This window comes from Leuresthes tenuis, unplaced genomic scaffold (assembly GCF_036924035.1).
Source record: "Leuresthes tenuis unplaced genomic scaffold, fLeuTen1.0.hap1 SCAF_24, whole genome shotgun sequence".
In the NCBI taxonomy this organism is placed as follows: domain Eukaryota; kingdom Metazoa; phylum Chordata; class Actinopteri; order Atheriniformes; family Atherinopsidae; genus Leuresthes; species Leuresthes tenuis.
This window is the reverse complement of record NW_027325378.1, coordinates 15,314,408-15,342,322: the sequence shown is the minus strand read 5'-3', so window position 1 is coordinate 15,342,322 and position 27,915 is coordinate 15,314,408. Positions and strand designations below refer to the sequence as shown.

The window sequence follows — 27,915 nt, the reverse complement described above, 5'->3', positions numbered from 1 at the left end:
CCCATCCTTCTCCATGTGCACCTCTTCTCCACAGTTCTCTCTTCAGCTGCCATCTGCTTGTGTGCCAGCATCAGACCTTAAACAACTAGACATACTGCGCTTATTCTCCATTTTTTACAGTTTTCTGTCTCCGCACTCCCCACAGTTACAAACAAGGGAGGCCCTGGATCAGACCAGAACCAGCCTGAACACAGACAGACAGCAGAGAGAGAAGCTTCAGGACCAGCTGCTCCATACCAGCAAAGAGGTGGCGTGTCTGCAGCAGGAACTAACTGGTGTGCGTCACACCACTGAAAAGAAGGTAACTGCTATCTCATTCCTTTGAATAATGAATCATGAATGCCCATAAATCTTTCTTGCGTTGTCACATCTAAAAGCTAATTTAACCCTTCTGTTCTGACCAGGAATTGTTGACATTGATAACATTAAGGGGAAGATTTTTGCATCTTAGTCATATCAACAGACATTTTCTAAACTAAGAGAACTATATCAGGAAAATAAAGGTTAATATAAAGATAGACCGTATCAACTGGATGTGAGATCAAATATTAATTTTTTTTGTAATGCTTTGTCTTTTCCTACAATGGGACTGATAAGAAGGATTGCACAGGTTAGGGATTCATTTAAATAGGAAATTGTCAAATGTAACATTCACTGTGACAGGGATTGTCTGTTTCTACAATGGCACTCATGATAAGATGTCAAAATAATAGGTATTGGGGAAGCTCAGATATTTAGACCCTTATTAAAAAGACACACTCATGATGTAGATAAGCATGGGAAAAAATAATTTTTTTCTTCCAAAGTGGCATTTTAGCAGCTTGGACTACAGTAAAATTTCAGAAACCACATGCTCATATCCTGCATAGCTTCTCAGACCTTTTCATGCTCTGCCCTTTTTGCAATACACCAAAAGCATATGTCAGTGCTTAGTGGTTTGTATTTAACCTTCAATTAACCAGGTTGGAAAGACACTTTTCCCTAAGCCATTGGTGAATTTCAAGGGCTTGTATTTGTGAAAAAGGGAAGCAGCACATGACGTTCAGTCCTTTCTACTGACAAGCCTCTTCACTAACAATACTCTTTCACTGTAATTCTAGTGTGAGGGTTAAGGTCAGCGTTGTGCTGGCTGCTTTTGAGGCTGTTTTGCAACAGTCACCCAGTTTATAGAAAGAACATTTAAATTAATAACATTCTCTACAGTTAATTTTATATCACATTAAATGGGCTATAGTTAAAATGACATTTTCATTAAATCGTTATAATCCACTTTGAGGTAGAGTGCATAAATTGATTTTTAGTCATACTTTTTATGTGTGCCTTTGCTGTGCATTTCTTCAGTATGTGCTTGTTTTTCTATCTTCATAAGGCCTAAAAAAACAAGGAGCCCACAGTACTTGTGGGGTCCAACGTGTTTGGTGGGACCTGATGGTGGGTCCTACACGTTTAAAGGGATTGTTGAGGGTCAACATTTGTTTTTATGGGTAAGGTAAGAGTAAGGTTATGGTCAGATTTATGGTAAGAGTTACGGTTAGGTGTTAGGGTACGTGGCCAGGGAATGCATAATGCCAAAAGTAAATCAACACAAAGACAGAAAAACAAGTTTGTGTGAGTGTGTGTGTGTGTGAGGTTTTGTCTCAGGTTTTAATTTGTTAAGTCAACGGATGGATCATTACACTCCGTCCAGGGTTCTGGTTTCTGCTCCACATCTGGCTCTGATCGCTGCTTTATGCACAAAAAAATGCTTTTGCTCTGATCTATTACAAGGCCTCTCTCACACCCACACATGAACCCACACACACTCACAGCTATGCATGCACGCTTCATTCCATCATTATGTGGACGGTGGTAGTGGTAGGTGTGTTCGGCAGAGTGAGCGAGCCTGCACCCACTCTACTGTAAATGGAACTGAGAACTCTGTATTAAGTATTTTCCTCTGCAGCCCTATATGTCCTAACATTAGCCCAGCTGAACAAATACTGTCAACACACTCTCCTTCATTTTAAATGTACTCTGCTGATCAGTCCTCATTGTACTCTCACTCCCTCTTACTTTTGCTCGGGAGATCAGAGAAGTAGTTTGCCTTTTCTGTGGGGATTGGATAATTCTCTACACGAGGCCCATATCTTAGAAACCACTAAAGGCAAATATGTTTTATTTTTGATAAGAAAAGTGAATCAACTCTGATTTTGACAGTCCAGTTACAAAAATGGCACAGGAAATGAATTCAATAAATGCAGAAGTTTGCTTTTTTTTATATGCAGTAATTATGATCATTAGGTCCTTAATCCATTTAATTCTCTACTCCTATTTTGTCTAAATTCCTCTATATTTATACTCTATTCTTATTTATGGTTCCCCCGTCTTGTTATCTCACATCATCATCATCATCATCATCATGTGAATAACCACGCGTTGCTGTAATTTCAACATGAGGTTAAAGTGTTCAAAACTTTCCCAAAACTAGGAAGTAGTAAAATCATTAAACACATCACATGAGCCTTTGTCTTTGAAAGAATTCCCTGGCATGCTTTTTGCTCAGTAGGGGCTGCTATTTAAAAGTTTGTGTCATAAAGGACACGAGGAGGGAGGGGGGGTGAGTTTGCAGCAGCTTGCTTGGGCTACGGATGCTGAGAAACACAAAATGTGGCCGAAGCGATTTTCTTTTTTTCAGAGACATCGAGTCGGGGTTAAGGCTGTTCGTACTGGAGCAGTCTCGGTGACCCATTACTTTAGATTTTCAACTGTTCAATATTGATTCGACCAGTTAGAGTCGGCTGTTTTGAAACAAATGAAACTTTGACCAAAAAGAAATCTGTGGATGTTGGTTTTATTTGCGGTGTCCTGGTAACGCTCCATCCTAGAGGGTTTTCAGCCACTCTGTAGTTTACAAAAGGGTGCACTAATGGTTTTTGTATGAAGCACATTGGATGACAGAGTTAAAATGGAATGTTTTTAAAAGGACAAGAAGGTTGAAGTGAAATGGAAATAAACAGAAATGAAAGGAGACAGGAAGAGTGGCACAGTGGAAGGTAAGCAGAGTTGCTCAAGCCTTCATTGTTGAACATGGAGAGATGTTGGTCCTGAACACAATTCTCAACAACCATCAGAATAGCTTACTGAATTTTCTCTCTGCTTGCTTTCTCTCTTGATCTTTCTTATTGCTCATTTCTTGTCTTTTCTTTCCATTTCTTGCTTTCATCCACCCCACCCTATCCCCTTCTCTCCACCCCACCCCCACCTGTTCAAATATTATTTTCCCCCCTCCTGTCGTCCTGTCCCCCCTTTTTTCTCCCTCTCTTTATCTTGTCATTGCCTGTCAGTAGGGATTCTATCTACGCTGAGTGTCGTGTGCTTGCGTTATGTGTGAACACATTGAGACTGAGATACACTTAAGAGCTCATTGATTTAAAAATACCTTCGATATTGGAGGTCCCCTCCTGCAGATTCGTTGAGGAGCTTACAACGCACAGACATCCACTCTGAGATATGCATAAACCAAAGCTCCACTCCAAAGTTTCTTCTTAAACTTTGTGATTGACCTAGTTAGCGTGTCGTTTTGACAAGTTGTCTGTTTTGACACGACATCCTCTGGTGTTTATCAACATCCATTCTGCCTATCACACGCTCACATTGGGAATTCAAGCACACACACGCTCAAAGATAAATCAAGCAAAGATTTGAAAATTGGCTGGAAGTTAGTGCTGTATCTGGTCTGGGTTCGATTAACAGAAATGCAATTTTAACATGAGTAAAAGCTTCGGTCATTTTTCTTTTTTTTTTTCCTTTGCATGTGTGTGTGATGGACTGTGTTTGTATTATTTTATTATTTATGTTCATGGAAAACAAAACACCACAAGTATTATATATGTCCACGGCACTGCCTATTTATGTGGGTCCAAGTGTTTACATGAACGCTTATGTGTTCTTTAGCTTCAGGCATGGCACTTTGGGTACCGTTTTCTTTATTACTCCCCTTGCCGCTGCTCAGGTTCGGTGTGTTAAGCGAGCCTGGCCGCCGACAGCCAGAGGTGAAAGGTCAAAAAGTCAAGTTAACTCCATCAATCCCTCTGGACAGTTACAAACGAGCCCTCAACTCTGGTCAAAACACACCCTGGATCATGCAGGACAGACAGGAGTTAGGGAGGGGTGGACAAGGTGAGACTGAGCATTTGACTCACTTTGGCATGAAGTTCTGTTGCAAATTAAATGTAAACTTCTTTGCATCCAGTACTTCAAAAGCAAGTTCGTTATAAGTATTCTTATCTTTTAATTTCTGACTAAAACCAGTTCATTTATATAATTTATATCCAGTATCGCTCAGAATTGTTAAATGCGTCAATACTTTTGGCTGGTACTGTACATGACAACAATCCACTGGCCTTGATCTCCCGATTCCCAGACACGGTCTTCCTTTGGGGAGATAATCTGATTCATAGTTCAACCACTGAGAGGTTGAAGAGGGAAATAGCAAAAAAAAAAGCGCCTGAACGTCTTTGAAATGTTAGGAAAAGGTAAGCCCAGATGAAAATATCCTAAATATGTTGGAGAACTTGTTGGTTCAAAACCAAACCTTGCCCCTTTCACTGACCTCAAACGGAGAGAGACCCTGACGAGATGCAGACTGGGCAAACACAGACAGACGAGATAAAAAAAAGGAAAAAAAAAAGGAAAAAACCCAAAACATTTCCCCGGGCAAACTTGTGAGGAATTACACCCACATAAAAGCATGTGCAGACATGCACACCGAAATATACGTGCACTTACATGCAGCCGAAGTGGGTAATTAAGGAAGGTCACCAAGGAAACGGGAAAACACAAGCAATTGTCAGAGATACTGTAGACCCAAGAGTGCAATAAACTGTAGTTGCTCTGTGAGAACTGTCATCCGCCCACCACCACTGTTCCCTTAGACTGGAATAATGCATCTTAAGTTCTGCAAACTCAGTGGAGTTCCCCTGCTTACTGAAAAACAATTATTGTTGCCAATGAATGAAAAAATATCTGCATTACCACAATTAGTTTCAACATCCTTCAGTAGTGAGAAAAATGCTTTTGTCATACAGATACAGCGAATGGAGATAAAGATACGTGTGCTGCTGAAGAAGCTCACGGAAAGCAAGAAGCAGCATTCTGATTGTCAGAGAGAGGTGAAAACATCGACTTTGTTATTCACTGAAATGAGTCACATTAAATGTTTAATGAATTTCTAGAACATGGTGCTATTCTAAAAATGCAGTGAGTGAAAAATCAGAACCATCCTTTTTCTTTTAAGTCCTGGAATTAACCTAATTTTGTTAATTTCCTTCTTAAAGTGTTATTCTAAATTGTGGGTGCTAAAACACTATGATATGGGAGCTGAATAGGAATGACTGACTTGCTCACTTACTTTGATTTAACAGTTACTTGGAAGGGAGACAACTTTGGAAAAACTAAACAGGGAGAAGGATGACCTGAGAGCCAAAGTGGAGGACCAGAACAGAGAGTGTGTCCACCTCGACCGAACCAAAGAGCAACTGGAGGCTGACCTGGCCCTGAGCCGAGAGAAACTGCACACGTCTCACCTGGAGGTCCATCTCAATCTGTGTCTGTGTGAATGAACTTGCAGTGGTCAGAAAGAAATGTTGTTCACCAGAAATTTCACTGTAGAAACAAAATACCAACCTATGCAGTTGACTGGAATTTACTTTCTAGTGTCTTTTCTGCTGGTTTAGGTCCTCAGCACAGATCAGTTGATTATTCAACTGAGAGCTGAAATGAAGATAGCTGAACAAAAGCATCAAGAAACACGGAAGCAGATGAGATGTTTTTCTTTTTAAATCGAATTATGTCTAGTGGGACTTTTTAGTTTATATTACTACGATTTTGAGAGATTTTATCCTGAAAATGTACAGCTTATAAACTATCTCAGTAGAACTTTGTCCAGCTGTGTTCCTCTGAAAATAGTTTGTTTCCAGGTTTAAAAATGGTCTTAGCCTTGCTATTTTCTTTTCCATTCACATGCAAGTTTCGTGATCATCCCCTTTTTTTCTTTTCTTTTCAACAATGTCCTGCTTTACACCCACAGACTTGGACATATCCACTCAAGGGAAAAGCCCAGACCAGCAACTGTCCTCTGCTGTTTGATATTAAGCAGCTTCCCTCATTGATGTTTGCAGTGCTTAGGTTTTCCCACCAGGCCCTGAGACTAAACTGGGACTCTCAAGCCTGACTCACTTCTTGGCTAGTGCCATTGCCATTCTGTCTTTTCTGTTTGTTTGTGTGCCTTTCAACACCATATGCATACATGCAGTTTTCCTTTTCCCCCCTTTTTTATTCATAGGTGACAGCACCGCAGGAAGAGGTCAGACACTTGAACTACAAGGTCAGAGCACATGAGGAAGAGGCCTGTGAGTTAAGCCAAAAGGTCATAGACATCAAATATAATAAGAACCGAAAGGATGAAGAACAACAGCTGTTACATGATCAGCCCCATATTAGTCAGGAACAGGTAAGGTAGAGAAAAACTTTTGATAATTTTACCTCTCCCTCCAGCAGCTGATATATCTTGTATAATCCATGATTCAGTTGAACTCTGGCCTGGTGGCTGTGAAACAGGCTCACAAAACTGAAGTGGTATATTGGATTGGAACCAGCACCCCTGTCTCACAGAAACAGCACAAGTCTGAACAAGCTCAATCAGTTCCATGACGGGATGAAATTTGAGAGTTTGGTGGTCGTAAAGTTCAAGGAGGGTTTAAGTTAGACCCTCCTTGAGCTTTATGCCACAGAAAAATATTGTAGCTTTCAGTGCTCAATCAAATGAGCCATGATCTCACAAAAAAAACAAACAAAAAAAAAACATTTACTGTGTTAATCCAGTGAACAACTTAAAAGGCAAAACCCGATGCACTTATGCAACTTAGATCTAAATCACGAGCTTTAGTTTGTTGTCAGCTTGCATATATCTCCATCCACATCATTTGAATTACTAAATAAGACAGGATGACCGCTCTGTTTGTCAACCTCTCACATCTAATTGGATTCAAACATGAACACAGACCAAGAGATTAGGAAAAAAAGAGGATTAAGATAAGAATAAAGTTATTATCAACTGAGGGTCATCTTGGGTAGTCATGTGACAGCCATGAACACTCAAATGACAGGCCCAATGAGGTTCGTTAGGTCATGAGAGCTGAATGCATTTTCCATCATGTTTAATGAGAGTTGTTTATTTCACCAAAGCGCACGCTCCTAATTATGGTCACAAGAAAGCCATAGTGTCCACATTAAGCCTTGTTATGAAGTCTTTCATCCAGTAACAGATATGAGATGTTAAGTCAACCGGTAGTGGTTGCACTGCGAGAGAGTGGGGAAAGAAATACTGTGACACAGAGCAAAACAAAAAGCAGTCTACAGCCACAGCTGCAGAATAATAGCTACAGCTATTTTTTTTTTATATGTGACCTTATGTTTGGTGTGTGTGTGCATCTTCCATGGTGTGCATTTGAAACTGTTGACACTCACCACCATCACATTCGGATAAAATGAGGTGTATATTGGCTGAGTACTTGGTTTTACCCAGTTCACATGGCCGTACACCTGCAGTGGTACACCTGCAGTGGTTGATCGTTTTTTCCTAAAGTAGATCATCGCAGTTTATGACTCCTCTCCTCCCCTCTGGTTTTTCGGGTCTCTTTTTTTTCCGTTTGCATGAGCAAGTTTTCCACTCAGTCATGCTACCTTCTGTGCAGTGTTAGTCCTAGAAAGGCCCAGTTAATCCCTGGTTAAACCAAGCTGCAGTGAACCACTGAAATCTAACTAGTTGGCTGTCATTAGTTGTAAACCCTCATGTTCTGATCCAGATTACAACAGGATTAACGTGGATGAACTCAAGCTGAGTGTTAGAGCGGGTTTAACTTTCTCAACCTCTCCCCTTGCGAGGTGAGCTACGGTAGGATTCCAAGTGTAACGCTGGGATTAAGGCTGGTTTCACTTCCTTGGTTCCCCAGTCATTATGAGAGAGGTTACTGCAGAGCAGCACGTTGTATGACAGATGAAGTATTACGGACACGTACTGTGTTCTGTTTCCCTTTCTAATTGTTTTGGAACATTATGGCATCCTAAAGGTCAACACCAGGTTTTCTGACTGATCTTTTTTTAGTTAATTTCTCTTTTTTTGGGTGACCCTATCTCTTTTAGCTCTTCAATTGCCAACTCCTGCCCCGCCAACAGCCTCTACCTAGCAAGCTAAGAACTCAGTCAGAAATAGGGACATCTTTGCTCGTCTCACAAATTACATTTTTGTAGCGTGCAAACGCAGTAATTGATGCTTGTCGATATGGGCCATAGACCTCCAGCGAGAGTCTGTGATGTGAAAATAGGCCTGATTCCAGTCCAAATCTGTAAGGTTATTCAATAGGCGACTTGCTATGTCCAGCTGGCCATCTAAAAGTAGTGAACAAAAGTAGAGAAATTTATGGCTGTTCCACACCAAAGCCTCTAAACCTGTTTCAGAAGACCCTCAAAATAAGATTACGAACCTGTAAGTAGCAAACTATGAGCTTTTGACTTGAAAGTGACTGCTTTGTCAGCGTTTGTGTTTCTTGTGACTGTGTTTGGTTTTAGGTTGAGGCATTTACAGAGAAGTTGAAGAGACAAGAGATGGAAATGGACCTTCTCCGTCAGCAGCTGAAAGGAGCTAAAGATGAGCTAAAATTGGCTGTTTTGAAAACACAGGAGCAGACAGAAACCATAGCCATTTTTAAACAAAAGTATACTGCAGCAATAGAAAAAGTGCATAAGGTGCAAGGGCAAGTGGAACTACTGGAAGAGGAACTACGATATTCACAGAAAAAGGTGAATGATAGTTGGTCGATATGTACTTAGTTTAGTTTCCAGAAAAGTGCATTGTTCCCTGCTCAGTATTCCATTAGATTTAGATTCATCCTACATGTTTTATGTCTTAATCTAAAGCTGGTCGGTGGTCTAATATTCTGCTTACTCACTGCATCCAAATGGCAGCTAAAAGAGTCGCAGTTAGCAACTCATTCAGTGAAGGAAGAGTTAGCTGAGCTGGAACAGCGATACCAGGAAAAGATTAGCCAGTGGGAGAGCTCGCAGGAGGCTCTCGACCAGTTGACGGATGAGCTCCAGACCAATCAGAACAAACTGAGACAGAGTCAACAAAAAGTGGACCATTTTACGAGCCTCATGGGATCCCTGCAGGAGCAGGTGGACACATTCAAACAGCAGGTTAGTACACACATGCACTAGTTACTACACCACCTATAGACACAATGGTCTGAATCCAGACACAAACACACCCAGGATTGCAGTATTTCCTTTGCATATTTGTGTTGATTCTGATTTATTTGCAACAGTGAAAGAGTAGTTTTTAACTTTCGGTCAGTGTGATCATTTTGAAATATCCTTTTTACGCTGTGTTTCACTGTACTGTCCCAATTCCTCATAATTTCTACATGTCACAATCAATAAAGCTGTGTGGAAGATGATAATTGGGCAGACAGATGACACATCTTAGTATGTTTTTGTTGTCACGCTGAGATGTTACCCGAGTTCTCAAAGATAGCGTGTAGATTGAATGTTTGAATATATTTATGTTCACACAGTTTAATGTTTTTATGTCATTACACGCACACAAAGGTGCTTTTCCATCTCCCTGTGTGAGTGCACGCCTGGGTATATTCCTGTGCATGTGAGTGTACCTCTTTGTATGCCTGCGTGTACACAAATGTGCATGTGGGCACTGGTGTGTGTCACTTAATCTTTTCTCCTCTTTCTTTCTGTTTTATATTTACTACGTCAGGCAACAAATGAATCATCTTTATTACGGAGAAATTTAATTTGGATGAACTTAACTGCTGCCGCCAAGGTCAGACGGGCAGAATGTCATTTTAATCCAATCAACTTTAATCTGTTGGTTATAAAAGAGTTAGGCTGTTGAAGAATGGCTGTATCTCAGGCCCTTTATTACACTGGCTAATGACTTTGATTGTGAGGCGCCTATCAAGAGGTTAGGAGTTCTTATGGAGCTTCACGTCCCGCTAATTCGTTACCTCATGTCACTGTTGGGCTCAGCTAACCCTAAAATCAGTTTACAAGATCTTAATTTTCAAAAAATTCTTTTCATCTTCTAAAACAAGACTATAAAACTACTGTATGATTTTACAGGACCTTACATTTTTGTGTGAAAGGTTAAAAAACGTACACAGTATGAGCACGGTATCTTAATTCTGTCTCTTTTCTTTCACCGCAACATAAAGATGAACACCAGAGGACAAGTAAAATTTCTCTCCCTTCTTACAAAGATGACTACTTTTGAATTAGTTACATAATTTACCCACATAAAGCACAGTAGTTAATGGACTAAGATCGCCAGAAGTGATATTTTAAGCAATTCTTTCTTTAAATAATGAATTTAGAAACACTTTCAGCTGTAGGAAACAATGAGGTACTTTTTAAAATTTCATTTTATGCTATTTTTCGTTTTTCTCTCTCTTAGTAATTCAGAGAATGTCTTTTATATGCGTTTGTTCAAAACTAGATTACTTGTTAATGTTGAGCTGTTAAGCTTGTTTTGTCGGCACGTGTGTTTCTTCAAATCAATACAGAAATGATTGTGACACATTGTGTTTTCTTAATAGAAAACCGATGTCACCTTCGCTTTATTTGTTTTTAACCTAAATATTGAACTGCATAGACATATATTTTGTGCCTGTTCTGTTTTAGACCATTTGTTGTTTGCATTTTGGTGGTTTTATCTTATTATCTCGTTGATTGAAATCACACTTTAAAAAAAGAAAAGCTTGATCTCAAGTTATGTCTGAGGTTTTTTTTTAATCGTTTTTGCTATCCGTTTTAGTTGTCTTTACTCATAGAAACTGATGGTTGAGTGCGACCTTCGCCTCTATCAGCAGAGTCATTCTCATCCTGATGAGGAGTATCTCAGTCTGTCAAGACTCAGGCAACAGTTACAGAAGGTGTCCTGGATTAGTAGGAGTACACATTCTGCATTCTACCATCACTGGAGAACATTAAGTTTAACATGTTGTTGCTACAGTTGCAGTGCTTCTAGTTCTAATTAGAGTTTACTACTGGAATATACGCTCTAGTTTATCAAACGTTCATGTTCAGTCTTTCAGAAAAACCTTTAACAAAGAAACCAAAGACTCGTTTCTTTGCAGCTGTATCTGTTTGTTGTTTCAGCGCTGCACTGGCCAAGTTGATCGCCTTTCGGAGTGTGAAAAGGCTGAAGTCAGAGCTGGCGAGACAGTAATAATGGAGTCTATAAAACTCTCCTAATTCTCCTGTGATGATCCTGGTGTCTGTCCTTGTCTCTCCTCTCATGCTCTTCTCATCCGCCTCCACCCCTAACCCAATCTCATTCTCTTAACTTTCCACTTGCATAAAGTCAAACTGCAGAATGTCTGAGAAAAGTAGCATAGTGCATTCAAAATAACTTCTTGTAATTAAGACAGTCCGCTGGTGTAATTACTTCTACATTACGATGACTGTTAAAATGCATTTCTTCGAAATGGAAGATCGTATAATCGCTTCTCTCTTTCTTTCTTTACTAAAACATTGTGAGCAGGCGTAACCTGAATTAGGCGTGACCTGTTGTGGGTGGAAGCTGAAATCTTGCAGTTTGCAGATGGATCTAGTTGTAAATGTCACACATACATGCTGAGAAACATTATTTGAAGATGCAGTTCAAGCTGCCAAAAAGTGGTCCTCCAACCACTGCAGCGGGCACCACACCGACCACTCATGTGATTGTCCTGTGATTGCCTGGCAGAAACAAATTGCCTTGCCATTAATTAAAGCGCCAAACGGTGCCAAGGCTGGTAAAATTGACTCCAATTAAGAGCTCAATGGGACACTAAATATTCAAATTACTCAAAGTGGTGACTCAAGCCTGGCAGAGTGCCAACATTACTGGCAGTCCTGCACATATCGTGTGTGTCCGTAGCCTTTTATGCATAAGTGGATGCGTTTCCCTTTGCACATTAATTTGTGCATGGCGTGTTATTCTTACCAAGATCATTTGCATGCGCACATAAATTCAAGCTCACAAACACACAAACCCAACTACAGTATTTTCTCTTGCTGTCAGGTCTTGTCCATTAATGTAGCTGTCCTCCCTGCGGAATAACACATAATCAGTCTGTGTCACGTAGAGACATAGAAGTTGAGGGCTACATCTACATTCATCACATACATTATGTATATACACATTATTAATCATTATCATTATGCAAATACACATAATTATACAAGAGTTAATGATTTACATGAATGCTTAGTCATGCATTTTCTGTCTGAGTTCAAGTCAATTAACAATAAGACTTCTATGGGAAATTGAAGGATGATGCATTGAAATGACAAAAAATAAATGTTTTGGACTTAAGTATTGAATTTTGGATAAGCTATGGAAGGCAGCAACAGACAGCTCTTAATACACATGTGAGTGCCTAACACCCAAGCAGCATTCACAAAGGGTCAGCAGCACAGCTCTACATATTGTACAGTACGTTACTGTATATGTGAATAGATTTGTCCTGTATATTAAGGGCTTGACTTGCTTTCAGTTAGCTTTGCAAATGAACACAATTGAAACCATTTAAAATCCCTTTTCTTTTTTTCTTTTTAGTCTAACAATACATTGAATTGGGAGTTTTGTTCAAGGTTTCCAATAGATAAAAGCAAATCCAAGCATTCTGTGAAAATCAAATACATAAGTGGTTGGTGTATGAAGACATATCTTAGAGTTGTTTTGAAGTGCATTTTTCAACAGTTTTGTTAAATACTTCATCTGGACTTGGCCACAGACATCATGCATGCACGCATCACTCATTCACTGATCCTCTTTGCTCTTGCACATGCTGCAGGTACATGTGACGCTCCTCAGGCAGGCAGAAGGGCAGCTGAAGGAGGCCAAACAAGAGTCTGTAAGGAGGAATAAGAAAGTGGATGTGCAGAGAGGAGAGGTGCAGAGACTTCAGGAGGAGTTACAGAAGGAGAGGGTGAAGATGGGGAGAGCCACTGAAGAGCAGCAAAGCCTGAGAACATACAGCAGGCAACTGAAGCAAGAACTGGATGAGCTACACAGCAAGCACCAAGAGACAGGTAGCTATTAGCCAGTTTAGTCCTTACTTACTCATTTTACATATCCCTCTGTCCAGTTGGACATCACAGTTGACAATATATTTATCAATATAACATATAGTTATTTTAATAAACAATTACAGTTACATTGGTACTCACCTTGGTTTCTAAGTAGCATCTATTTATTAACTTGCTTTTATTTTATAATGATTTGAGATTTAATTTCAGTACACAGTTTGATCCACTCATTACTCTTGTTGGGTTTTTTTTTTCTTATTGATTGCTAAAAAAAAAATGGACTGGCAAAACCAGCCACAGTGCTGTTAGCTTTTCCATTTAGCTCAAATAAGCCACCGATGTGGTGAATCAGTTGCTGGCAGTCTGCGTGTAATGCTCACGCCACACATCCACACACACTGGACACAGAGATTTGATTTAATGGTGCAGTGCTTTAGCTGTATGGTAATGATCTAGTTTATGTGTGAGTGCGCACATGTGTCCGATGGTGGCCTTTGTAGTAGTGTGTCAGCGCAGGAATTTTGATGGTTGGGTCTCTCTGGGCACAGAAATGTCTCATTAAGAATTAACGTACATATCTATGGTCACGCCAGGCAAACACCTCACATACGCACACTCACAGTCATTTCTTCCGACTCCCACTGCTTTAATTAGCACATACACATTGCTTCTCTAAGGTACAAACACATACACACACACACGCATACAATCACCTATTGTCCGCAGAGAGATGAATCTGAGGTCTCACTCTGTGGCAGACAGTGGCTGGCTTGCTCAGTGAACAGTGCTCATTAACAAGATAGAGACAGAAGGACAACGCTGTGTAGCTTGGCCTTTGTCTGTGATCAAAAACGCATTCCCTCAACTCTACTCTCCACACAAAACCACATATTATTCAGCTTTTACCTCAGCAAATAAAGTCCACCAATGTAGAGCCTATTGTTGTGACTTAAGAAGAATAAAGATGCATTATTATAACAAAAGGGGCATTGTTTACCTGGATATAGCAGTGGTCTGAATGGACTGGGTGAGGAGTCAGCTTGTGAAATTACTGCCATGAACAAAGAGCCTTTTTATTAACTTGAGCTTGTTGTGCTTCTTTTCCTATTATGAAAACATTGCATTGAGTGGTGATGACTATGTTGATTGAGAACAGAAGATCGGGTTTTAGGACGGAGTGGACTGTAGAAAACAAACAGATTAGAATGGAAATTGTCATAGAAATGTGGGCTCAGAGTTGTGTAAAATCATGAAAAGAAAGCAGTTTGGAAGAGGCTTTCATCAGCAAACATCTGCTATCAAAAGTACCCATCTTACAATATTTGACATGCACTTTATTGACCTACTTATTTGTTGTATGTCGTGTTTTTATGGTTCTTTTGCCACATAGTTAAAACGCAATCAAATATCCAGTAAGATGAGATTTTAAATCCACTAATATAATACAAGTAATTTTACTTGTTTAGTGGTGTGAATTCTAGAGTTCAGAGTGGGCTTACATGGACATAGTTGAATGTGATGTATATTACATCAAAAGGTTTCAATGGTCAGAAAGACACAAAGAGAAGAGCAAAAAGTTTGAAAGAAGGGAGGCTGTCACATGAATGAGACTGAAGTGTCTGAAGGCAGGTGGACTCAATCATATTATGTCAGGGGTAGAGAAACATGAAAGCCGAGAGCGATTATAAAAGATAGATTTAAAGAAAATACTTAAATATAGTGTAAGGCTTTATGTGTCAAATTGGCTGTCAGTCATGCTTGGCTCTTGGGTATGCTTGGGTGTTTGGTACATGCCACATATTACTATGCATCATGTATAACATGTAGTACACCAAGGCAATTAAAGAAATGCATGCAAACCTGTCTAAGAGCAAAGTGAAGGTTCATTATCTGTGAAATTCAAATGTGGAGGGATGTTTAAAATATTCCAATAAACTGATTGTGTCCATTATATGTTAAAGAAGATCTTTGTAAGGTTGGCTGATGAAATAACAGCATAAGTAAAACTTAATATCCTTATTTCCACACTTCCACAAAAACAGAAATGTGATATTACCACCCCTGTGTGCTGCTGATGCGCCTATTCCTAAAGATGATGAAATCATTATGTGTGCATATTGTGTGTGCATATGTATGTGTTTGTGTGTGAGATCATATCCAATCTGGATCCCTGGACACACACGTGCACAGGCCTCTCTCCTCCAATTCACCTCTATTACTAGCTATAATCCCATTTCACACTCTATCGATCCCCAAAACTGTTGTTCACCGGAACCAGCAGCAAACACTGGCATTTCTCCCTATCATTTCAACACTATTGTTCTTTATTACACAAAGAAGCAGCCCCCCGCTCCCCCACCTTGTCTTAGAGCTAACTCGGCCCAGCCACAAAATATGAATTATAAATGTATGGCTAATAAAAGAGAGGGGGGCAAAGATGGAGAGAAAGGGGAGAGAGTTAGAGATAGAGAGAAGTGGTTGGTAGAAACATCAGAGAAAATGACTCCTTTACAAGAGTCTATTGATCAGTTTCTATCAAAGGGGGATGTCAGACATGAGATTACCTGGCAGTTTGAGCATTAGGTGCCGTGTGTTATAGCCCCGGGCCCTTGTACCGCTGCCAGAGGATTGTAAATAAAGCGGAGAGGAGAGAGCAAGAGGGGAGTGTGTTGGGGTGTAAGTGCGTGAGTCTGTCTGTATGTTAGTCTTTGTGAGTCACTATTGTTTGCATATTAGTGATTTTTTTTTTTGTGGTGTGTTTGTGTGCATGACAGTGTGCGGCAGTGTGCCCGCACCTTTTGGCTTCTACCCAAAAGCAGTGTTGCAAGTCTATGAAACTTCAGAAAGAGAGAGAAAGAGTCTTGGGAGGCTTTGGGATGTCTCTCGGGAGCACCTTAGCCAGCTACGAATCCCCCAACAAAGCCAAAGGAAGCTCCCATGAAGCCTTATGAAGCTTTTATGAGGGCCAGGCAGGACCCAGCCCAGCCCCAACCACTGATTCAGGGTTAGCAAGGTTTTCATCCTTCTCATGTTAAAGGTTAGCTGCGAGAGCAGGGTAATCTGACCGCAGATCTGCGATTATACGGCTGATGCTGTATGATGGGCTTTGAAGCATCTACGAAAGGAGTTGTGAGGGAGAGATTGAGAGAGAGTTAGATTGTGGACTAACATACCGTAAGTTGTGAAGCCAGAATAAAAGGGTCAAGAAAGTCTTAGATTGGGGGACTGAAGATCTTAGATTGTGGACTACTGTCATAACTTAACTCACAAAGCCACTAAAAACAGGTTGGAAAACACCTCAGACATCAGCGTGTGGACTGATGTGCTTTTTTAAGATACTAAGAAGTATCAAGAAATCTACAGTCCTCTGCAGATCCTGGTTTTATGTGGAAAAAGTTGTCAGTATTTGGTCATCAATCCCCTCTAAGCTAAACATACCCTTTTTTTAATGATCTATTTATCTAAAGTTAGCATTCGGTGTGTGCACTCCAGTATTCCATCTGTCTGTTTTTTTTTCCCAATACATTTCTGTGAAATTCAAGTTATAGAGCAAGTTGTCACATTTTTTTCCTGTGAGTGTACCTTTGCTTATGCATGTTTGGCTGCAAATAGGAGAGTTTGTGTAAACGATCATTTTTTGCAGCTAATTGCTCTCTCTGTGGCCTCCCCTGGTGGGAGGTGTCACTGAGGTCACCTAAAGACTAATGCCTTGAATATGAATTTGATCCCCATCTCAAGTTTTCGCATTCCTGCTTTATTGATTATTGAGATTCATAGCAAACATTCACCTTGAGGTTCAGTAAAATAGCCTGGTCGGGCTGAAACACACACGCAGACACACAAGAAGTGTTAGTGTATCATGAAATATTTAGCGATACCAGTTGCAGCTTCAATTTTCCAAGGGCTGTAGTTTAAACAGTTTAGGTGCTACGAAACCATAAATTATTATTAGTTCTGAGAAATGTAGATTTTCTTTTTTTGTATTGTGTTCTTTATTGTATTGGTTTTAGCTTCCTCTTTTTCATTCTGTCCCACCGCTACTGTCACAGCTTTAAAAGCATTACAGAAATTCACTTAACATTTTCTCTATTTCCATTTGTCTCAGTCAAATAGACATGCACACACTCAAAGTCAAGGTCCATCCTGTAAATATTCCACATACACACACACACACACACACACACGCATATCCCCAAACACATCTCTTCATATTCAGTGTGCACACCCTCTCAATATTCACTAGCCTTGGCCACCGATGGCTGACAGTTAATGTTATATTCAATGAATACTGAATTTAGTGAAAAGGTTTTAGGAGCTATGAAGAAACATTGACTCACAAAACAGCACAGGAAACAAAAAAGGAGGAAGGTAGCAAGTCCTAAAATTTAGATTCAAACTGCTAAGGGTCTTCAAAACAAACCTAAACAAGAAACCCGAATAGTGGTTTATTATGTATCCACTCAATGTGTTAAACTACTAAGTGTTGGACAATGAGGTTTTATTGCATGTAGACGGAGGAGACGGCTGAAAACAGAATGTGATTGAAGGGTTGCTATCAGGGGTATGAGCTCAAGTGGCCTGCTCAAGGTAAAGAGTGCCATCTATTGACCAAACCAGGGAGCACTCCGTTTGTCCCCCAACAGAACTGCTGCTTCCATGTTCAAGTGTAAGTAATGTAATGCGTTAATTCTTTCTTTCTCCGCCTCTGAAAGGCATTCAGTGCCTCTTCTGTGGCAGAGTTCTTCGTTTGCTCTGAAGGTGACTCACAGTTCATGTTTTCTCCACTAATGCTGAACTTGACAAGAAACAATAATCACCTCAGTATATATGCAGAATTTGTGAGTCCTTCTCTCAACCTTGGTCTGAAGAGATTTAACATTCTGTGTGTCTGCATTCATGTTGCATTTTTGTTTCTTTAGGTGAATTAAAACACACAACCAAACTGACCTCGGGAGCCTTCTGAAGCGATTTTGTTGATATATTAATAGGAATGTCTCATTTTTTCTGTCATATGGCCATTCAAATTAGGTCTACCACTTAATTAATTTTAAGCTCTAGCGTCTGGAGTGAACTGTTGCACTTTATCCCACACGTTTCTCTCTCTGTCTCCTGCTCAGTGGAGGAGTTGGCAGCTCGTGCAGAGGAGGCGAGGCAAATGGAGGGGTGCCTGAATGAGGGGAAGCTAGCAGAGGAGAAAATAAGGTAAGAAGGGAGAGAAGGAAAGAGGGAAAGAAGCGTCCTCTCCCATCCCGTTTCCCATGCTCCCCTGTGTAAGCTCCGTAATCAAAAACATTTAGATTTTTTACAGGCAGCATACAGTAGGCTTTTTAACTGAACATATGTTGAACAGAACAGCCTTAAGCCCACAGTGCAGGCACAATGGTACAAAGGAGAAAGCCTGCCTCGCCGGTCAGTTGCAAATTACTTTTTTATAGAACAATCCACATGAAAACTAATTTAGTTTCTGCTTTGTTTTTCTCCGCTCCTTCACTGATCTAACAGTAATATTAGAATATGGTGAGAAAACAGATGTTGGGTCAAGGAGTTCAAAGTTGAGACCCCCGGTTGACCCCTGTGTGTTACCAGAGCTGCGGTGATGACATCAGCAAGCATGTATCACCCAGTAGAGTGTGTGTTTGTGTGCGTCTGTTTGTGCACACATAGCTGTGGTTGTGGCTTTGGCTTCGACATGACCTCACTGCAACAGTCTCCGTCTCAGGGAGTTTCTTGGTTAAGTTGAGCCATGGAACATTTTCATCGTCAACCGACAATTTAAAACTCAGTATGGAGACTTTATAGTCTACATTCTGAATTATTACATTTTATTACATTCAAACCATATTTAGGTACTGCGTGGTAAAACAATCGCTGTGTCTGCATATTAGATCCATTTGCAGAATCATGCTGTTTACTGTTAACCCAGTATTATCTAATAACTGCAAAGACATGAAAGGTTTTTAAGCAACAACACCATACTAATGGCTTCCATCTGTGCTGTGGGAAATCCCCTCCTCTCTCCACAGGATGCCTCCTCTCTTTCTATCCTTTCTCTCTCCCACTCTGTTCATCCTATCATATGTTCTCTCCGTGGACCAATCTATCAGGGTTACTCTTTCCTTATTGTTTTGGCTGTCTGGTTCTGCTTTAGCTTTTACTACCTACCACCAAGTAACTCTATTATAATAGGTTTTAAAGTTGCCGCCAAAGTAAGGCAATCAATCTGTGTACTGTGTCACAAGTTTTCGGCGTATATTTTAGTAGTTGTATATTAGATTTGTCATGCTTTTGATAATCAGAGAAGAAAATTAAGATTCTTGCTAGTAATGCTACCCTAAATACCGCAATGTTTTTTTGAGATGAATACTTTTTTCATCCGTATTCTTTCTTAGGCTGAAAAATGTGCGATCGACCTCAACAACTCTAATTTCTGGCAGCTCTCTGTTGTTCACTTTCACATAAAGTTAGTCATTTAAGCAATTTTTTAAAGCTACAATTAATCGAATCTTACTAAACCGTGCAATTTGAACAGAGCACTTTAGGTTCAAAGAAGGAGCTGTGGATATTTATAATTTATCAAGAAAAGAATCCATTCAAAAGAAATCTGTAGAAAACACGGACAAAGTTAGAAGCTGTGTGTAGTGAAAGTATGTCCTTGCGTCTCCTCTTTTTGTTGTTTGCATTAATGATACTGATCGAAGTGTACGGTGTAAAAGAAAATTGCATCCAATTTTGTCCCAATTCAGATGAGTAAATATATGAATTCTGTTTTAAGGTTTGGGTATTTTTGAATAGGTCAGTTTAACACCAATAAATTTGAATAGACTTGCTGAATTGTCATTCTCTTTTAAAAATCTATAATATGTTAACTTCAGATGATGCGCCCCAAACTTTTGCCCCGTAAAATACCCACACATTTTTATTACTCCGAGACTTGTAATTCATCATTTTTTATTGGTTTATGAAGTAAAGTGTGCGTCGGGGATGGGGGTGGTTTGTTTTGGTTTTTGTGTGTATGTGCATGCAGAAGGCTGCTGGGGGTGTGAAGGCTCAAGAGCGGCCGAAGCGAGGTTGTGAAGGGAGGTTTGTGGAAATGGTAATCATTTGTCGTATTGATTCCGCTGTAGCCAGGGTAGCCGGCACACACAAACTCACTCACACGTGTGTGCACACTCCCACAAACACTAACCGACTCACATACACACAGGCACACGGTTGCGTGGCAGAAATAGACCCCTCCATATTGATCCCCATCACATTCCCTTAGCTCGGCTGCCACACACGCACACTCTCACACACAAATATACTCACACGTTCATGGGCCCACTTTAACACTTAATATCTAAGTGACACAGTTGTGCTCGCTATTAGGAGAATTACAAAAAATAACGAATGGAAAATGCATGTAAGGTAAAAAAAAAGAGATCATTTCAAGAAAGAAATTTGAATGCTTGCTCGTAAAAAAAAAAAAAAACCAAAACAAGGTATTTATTTTCTGATAGGTAAGCTGTGTTTGAGAACGACAATAAGCATTGTTATTTTCTATGTTTATGCAGGTCGGTGGCTGTACGGCAAGAAAAGGAGGTGACCGAGCTCAAGGAGAACCTTCAGCAGGCTGAAAGAGACAAACAGGATGCACAGGAGCAGGTAAATATTTTAAATTGTTTATTTTAGGGTAAGAGCTTAGCGTACCATGTTGTTTCTTCCCTGCATAGTGAGATGCCAATTTACTGAACTGCTGCATATTCTTAGAGAAAGTGTTACCAATAATACCGCTTCATTTTTTAAATGTTGATATCTAAGCCAGTGAGTTCATTGATTTTTGTACTGTAGCTGCTGACCCAACCCATTTTGGGTCAAATATTTGAGCCAGCTTTACTGTACTACCAAGTATAAACATGAATACTAATAAACATGCTCTCCTTTCCACCCTCTCCTTCCGTTCCCTCCAAGGTCTTCCTTACCTTTTCTTCCCTCCCCGCAACTTCCCTTACCTTTTTCATGATTAGTGGCATATATCCGGTGCTAGAGCCTGGATTATCTTGTCTAAGAGAGGGAGGGGGGGTGTGTGGGACCTAAACCTAGCAAGGTGATTTGGAGCGTTAATTCCTGGGTGTAATACTCCCTGATATTCCCTAATGTTCTGACTGGGAGCAGGGTGAATCTCAGTGGGAAACGGTTGTCAGAGCTGAGACGCTGCTTTACAAAGGGCGGAATGGATAATTAAGGGTAAAGCAAGAAGGAGAAGTGATGTTCACTAGCATTTTAGAAATTTTGAATTCTGTCTAAAGCTTCTTTGCTCTGTGATGGTCTCTCAGATCTTGATTTTGCATTTTGTTTCATTCATTTTTACCATATTCTGTAAATGTTACTTTCTCCCCCTGTCCTTCTATTCTCTCTATTTCTTCTTTCCGTCTTCTTTCTTACTCTCTTTTTCCTGTTCTTTTCTCACATATCTTTGTCTTTCTTGCACTGTGCCTCACCTTACTATTTTTACTCTGTCCTAGTAAATAATTCAACCCATGTGCTTGGCTCTCCTTTTCTTGTTTGGTGCACCAGGGTTTTGACGATTGTGATTGCCCTGGGCCAGTAAGGCACCAGCTGAAGCTAGTTGATTGGACAGACAGTGATCAAGTCAGTGCTCACAAAGAGTTCTTCAACTATTTCACGACTGTTAAAAATCCTTTCATCTCTGCCTTTGCAGAGCAACTGGCCCCTTTTTTCTCTATTGCCTGTGATCAAAAATGTTTCATGACTTGTCAGTTTGTCAGGAGTCTCTCACTCCATAAAGCCAGCAAAGGCTGCTAGTGTATAGATTATCATGAGTAAAGTCAAGGTACAGTATGTTATTAATATTTGAAGCAGTAGTGGCTGGAGTCAGTTGTTTTGAATTGTTTAAATGTTTGAAAATCAATGTTACATTATTAAAGAGAGTGTTTTTTTCATAAATGGTGGCAGTGGTGGAGTTGTTCAAATTGTTGTCTGACAGCCAGAAAATTGCAGGTTTGAACCTGCCAGCCAACTGAGGCCTCTCGGTCTGGAGATTGCGTGATCTTCCTGTACTGGCATCAGTTTTCTTCAGCTGCTCCCGTAATGGACTGACTGGTGTAAATACATTTTTCAACTTGGTTTTACACTTGGGCCCCAGCCGTACTCTAAACTCACCAAGCGGTACTTATTCATAACATACCAGAAAGCAGGTAGCAAAATGCACCTTCCAGCACTTTTAAAGCTCACTAACACACCGTATCTTTCCGGTTTCATCTGTACAAAAAACTAAATATGAAAATGACCATGTTAATTTTTCTTGGGGCTACATGTAGCACGGCATTATGGAGAAGTTTCAGAATATGTCACATTCGTGCATTTGTCTTGAACCTCACAGCTCAATCCTACAGGGCAGAATCAACATTAACAGATCAAAATGCCGCTGGATACAACAGAATGGATCTACAACCAGTATTGTGATGGAAAAACATACTGCACTGTTCTTTTGTTGATAATTCAATCTTACGTACCTACAAAACTGCCTCAAATACAAATACTTGATCACCTATTGTATCAAAAGTCATATCATATCAAAACTTAACCCCATATTAAATTAACATTCATTATAGGCCCAGTTCAAGCAAGGCTGGGTAGAAATCTGCCTAAATGGTAAGTGAGATACATAGATTCTCACAGAGCAAACTAAACATAAGCTTCTAGATATTTGTAGTTTCTGGGCTATGTTATGGCTGTTTCTCCTTGTATCCAGACCTAATGCTGCAGTAAGCTTAGATAAAAGGATGCTGTGGAATTATATAGTAGATAGATGTAAAAAAAATGGTCTCCATCCACTCAAAAAACTCTTAGCAAGAGACTGAATGAATCTTTTACTTGAAATATCAAACTATTCTTTCAAGACACAAATATCCCACAGAGACGCGAGTAATAAAGCAGGCAGTACACCTCCATCAGATGACGGTGGCGGACTGATGAATGTGGCAGGCTCTAAACTCCTTCTTGGTGTGTTGACAGACAGCCTCTCACACCACTTGCAACACACACTTACCTAAATCTGGTACAGTTTCTCTCCATGACTTATTGCATGTTTAAATGTTTTTCTATTTACTGAAGACAAATTGTACAAATGTTGGTTGGAACCGACCTCTTCATAACACCCTCAGTTCAAATTCTGGGTCCATTTTGGTTTTGTAAACACATGCTAACTTGAGTGTAGTGGCATAAGGTCACGGGAAATTTGATTGGAGAGAACACGGATGTCTGCACAGAACCTTGTTCACATCGTGTGATGCCCAAATTTGCATCTCTTGGATCCTCGGGTAGTCACAGGTATGAAATGTGTTAACAGTAGCCGTTAACGAATATGGAAAGTTGCCTGTAATGGAGCTCCTCTTGGGCTTTTGTTTGGGTTACTTTGAAGTTTTCGGTTCATTCGTAGCTCTGAAGGCTCAGTATGCAGTACACACAGTGTTATTCAATTCACAGCTTGTAAAGCCATATCTGCTTTTAAATGATTCGACTCTTTGATCATATGATTTCCTTGTAAACTTTATGGGTGTGACTGTGTGCACTTATCTTATTTATGTGATGGTTTTTTGGGCTCTAGTGGCCTTTATTCGACAGTAGGTAGACAGGAAAGGGGGCAGAAAGAGTGAGGGAAGACATGCAACAAAGTTCCACACATTTCGTCAGTGCAAACTGTCCTCCATCATGTCCACAGCAGATGAGGTTCTCACTGAATTTGATTCTAAACAGTGTTTAAACACCATTGTGATGACCGTTGTGACTATAACTCCTTCATTAGGTCCAAATCTCTGTTATTGATGCTCAGAAGATGAATTATCCACTGGTGAAAAAAATCAAAGGGTTTGAAATGGTAAATGGTACACTACAGTGAGGCCTATAGAGGAAATCCATATTACAAATTGCCTTGGTGCACAGAAGCTGAACCTCGGATGGCTCTGTCTGATCTGTGTCTATGTCTTTGTAAGCACTGCGTGTGGTATGTATTTGATACATCCTTGTATTTTTTAGGGTTGTTTAGTGTTTAATTTCTAACCCGGGGAAAAGGATTTACATGCGACAGTCGACGAACACACACATACACACACTTCTGCCCCTCTGCATGAGTCCAGTTCAAAAACAGCTCATAGTAAACATGAGGCATGTTTTTGTGACTGATCATGTCATCCTCCTCTCCCTCACTCTCACTGTGCCACACACTCACACAACCGTAGTCATTAGTGTGTTTACCTCAACTTCTTTTTGCATGGGGTAAAAGGGTTTCAAACAGATTTAATGAGAATCCGCAGAGAAGTTTTTGGACAGCAAAAGTTTATGAGCATGTTTTTATGCCCAGAAACTTGTTTTATTTGCCCCAAATTTTTAACAACTACTGATGTCATCCCGTAGAAATACAATGACAGGGTTGATTTTAATCACTCTGAATCAGTAGGGCGCTTGCCAAGTGATTAGAAAGACAAGCCCAGTCCCTGTTTGAAAAAAAAAAGCCTCAAAACACAGTTTTCATTTTGTATTGGTTGAACAGTGAATTGGTCAAGCCAAATGTTTTTCGCTCATGCTTTCTCCAATTTGCGCAGCACTCAAACAAGAATAGACAAGATTTTACTGCATAACATTGGATTATTGGGTAAGATTCATATCTTCGCCTGTAAAGGCACCAGCAAAGGTTTAATTCACTGTTGACGTGTTGTGCTTCACAATATGCAAAGATGGATGTCACAAAGTCATGGTCTCAGTTTGCCACAGACTGTAAAGTATCAGTTTGAGGTATGCTCGGTGTTGAGGTATTTCTATTTATTTTTCAAATGATTGTGTGTTGAATTATAGTGCTAAATAAAATATAAAGCAAAAAGGCATTTGATAGCAGAAGTGAGTTTTCAGCTTGTATCATTCAACTGCAGCACTCGATATTTTTCAGATTCTGCTTTTCTAAACTCTTAAAGACAGAGCTTAAAGAAACACATTTTTCCTTTTACCTCCATCATTAGGGTTTTATTTTTTAAAGAATGGTACGTGCACCATTTTCTGACTAGTTGGTTGTGAGGTCTGAAGAAGTGGATATGGATCACAACGCACTGCACCTTCAGAGCTTAGCGTTCATATTTCCACCTCACTGGGTTCATAAATGACTACAATGGGCGCACGATATTAGGAAATATGCAATATCATTGTTGAATACTGCAACGATGATATGACCTGTAATATGTAAGCAAGCACTTGAATATATGGTACTAATCTCTGGGGTAATACTGAGGGCTGTATTCCACTTCTGCTACCTTTCATGCCACGGAGTTGTAGGAGATCCATAAAACCTGAAGGTCCTCTGAGTGGAATTCAGCCCTCATTAATAGACTTTTGCTTGTCCTATTTCAAGTTAAAATATCTTTGCAATATTCCTGTTGTTTTTGTTTATTTGTACTGTGCATATTGATAACAATACATTTTCAGTACAGTGGGCAGCTCTACTGACAACTTACAACTGGTCTTACATCTCGTCTCATAAATCCTTGAATAGCTCAGTGTGAAGAACCTTAAGTCTCTGTTTGTTCTTATTTGTTATGCGACTGTGTGTGGGCCTTAGTGTGTTTTGATTCTTAAAATTTTGAAGATGCTACGCAGCATTGGTCTCAGAAACAGCCATAGTTGATCATTGATCTCATTTATAAAACCTAATTAAAGCCTCAAGCCTGGCCTAATTAGCTTAGAATGACCTGCACTAGATCACTACTTTTATACACACAAAGACACGCACACGTTTGATGATACTGAAATGAGGACAGTCAGATGAAGCTCATTTGTTTAGTTGATGAATAAAAAGAAGTGCTCCAATTGTCTGACCGTTAAACCATGGAATGGCCTTGTATTTGTTCAGTGCGTGCATGTGTGTGCCATCACCATCCCACACAGCTCATTAAGCTGCCGTGCTGTAATTCATTTGAGAGATGGAACAGACAGTCACACAGACAAACATACCACATATTCTCATGTCGTCTCTATAACTTTCTCGGTCCATCTTAACTGTCAAATGGTATCTTCGAAACAAGGCTGCAAGTCTGCGTTTCTGTGCATTGAAGCAGATGCAGGAAGTGCAAAGATTCATGGAAGCAGCACACAACAATATGAATGTAATTTTATACAGAAAGAAAGTCATGAAACATTAAAAAAGACATTCCAAGATTATTTCTCTCTCTTATGAAACATATTAAGTTAAAGTATCACTTTACTATTACACTTTTTATCCAAGTGAGGTGATTTATTTTGTATCATTCCGAGACACATTCATATCAATCAGAGTTCAGACTCAAATAACAAGGCTGTAAGTTACAAGGTTGAGTTTTAACACTTGTTTTTACAGATCAACACCTCCTCTCATTTAACCTTGTCTAATTTATGATGGTAAGCAAGAATGCTGTTATTGTAATTATCCAAGGTTAACATCCAATTATCTCAGGCTAGCCTCAAATTTTGCCCTGTTAAATTCCTCCTTCACAAATCACAGAATAATTTGTGTCACATCTCATATCAATGTCAGTCTTAGTCTAAGAAACAAAGAATAAAGAATGAGCCTAAACTTCCATAATTGAGAGCCCTGAAAAGAAACTTTGAAAATCATTTTTTATTTCAGTAGAGTATTTGCCACAGTTTTGTCACCTTTTTAGGCAAGCGTAGCATCTCACATAAATGCTTGTTTTCCAGAGGAAATGTTTACCGCGATGCTCAGTGATAACTCTGCATTGTTGATTTTAAAACTGCACTAAAAACCTTTACAAGCAGTTTGGACCTTTTCCACTATAAATATCAACCAGTAGCTGTCATGGAAACCAAAGCTCAGTCCAAAACATAACTTTTGATTAGGGTTTTGGTCAAGTTGTGAATTAGTTTGAACAAATTTGGTTGAAGTCGCAGTGCCGTAGGGTTTTGTAATGGTTATCCTCAGTAAATGGAAGCTACTGTATTTTTCGGACCATAAGGCGCACTTAAAATCCTTTAATTTTCTCAAAAATCGACAGTGTGCCTTAAGATGCGTAGTCACGAGCCTCACAGAATAATACGATCTGTGCTTCAACATTAAGGTGTGTGCATTCATTCATTCATTTTCTATACCTGCTGCCCCAAAAATGGCTCCTGTTAAGAGACATGCTTACGAAGCGGATTTCAAACTCAACGCTATCAGTCACACATTACAACAAGTGAGTTGAATAAAGTTTCATTTAGTGCACCTTATAACCCGGTGCGCTTTTTGTATGAAAATAGACCCATTAGCAGTCAATCATTGATATTGTGGCTTATAACTCGGTGATAGCCCGAAAAATACGGTATTTAACGTTACATCTGTGTAAGAATGTGTGTGTGTATGTTTCCTGCCTTTAAAAAGATACCCTGCAAGTCTTCACATTCCTTTGTTTTCAGCATTTAATTGCTGACAATTAAACTATTTTGAGAAGGTAGTTCACAAAATGATTTTACTATTTAATTAGGTTCAGCAGTTTGTCCAAACTCTTGCCCATTTTAAAGAAATCAAGCCTAAAATAGACAGTTACTATTCCTAAACTAATGTCTTTTAGACCAAACATAGACTGTATTTAAGGAACTGATGTAGCCTCTGAGTCTAAATGAAGCCACTAGTTGTGTTTCCATCAAACTGGCCTCTTGAGTAATGGAGGAAGGCCATATGCTCTGATGAGTCCAGATTTATCCATTTTCTAGAGTGATGGCTGCATCAGTGTAACAACAGCAGTGGGTGAAGTGCAACACACATCATGC

The 27,915-nt window shown here is 39.8% G+C and overlaps 1 protein-coding gene across 1 annotated transcript in view; it reads left to right on the top strand.

Annotated features, from left to right (window-relative positions):
- The window catches only part of LOC140284391 (uncharacterized), a 96,336-nt gene that overhangs the window by 53,623 nt on the left and 14,798 nt on the right, over positions 1-27,915 (top strand). The window contains exons 3-11 of the mRNA XM_072378266.1: positions 146-301; positions 5,067-5,150; positions 5,403-5,570; positions 6,323-6,490; positions 8,608-8,838; positions 9,004-9,234; positions 12,891-13,128; positions 18,243-18,327; positions 20,679-20,769. Coding sequence (XP_072234367.1) covers positions 146-301; positions 5,067-5,150; positions 5,403-5,570; positions 6,323-6,490; positions 8,608-8,838; positions 9,004-9,234; positions 12,891-13,128; positions 18,243-18,327; positions 20,679-20,769 — 1,452 coding nt within the window. The remainder of the gene's footprint in view (positions 1-145; positions 302-5,066; positions 5,151-5,402; positions 5,571-6,322; positions 6,491-8,607; positions 8,839-9,003; positions 9,235-12,890; positions 13,129-18,242; positions 18,328-20,678; positions 20,770-27,915) is intronic.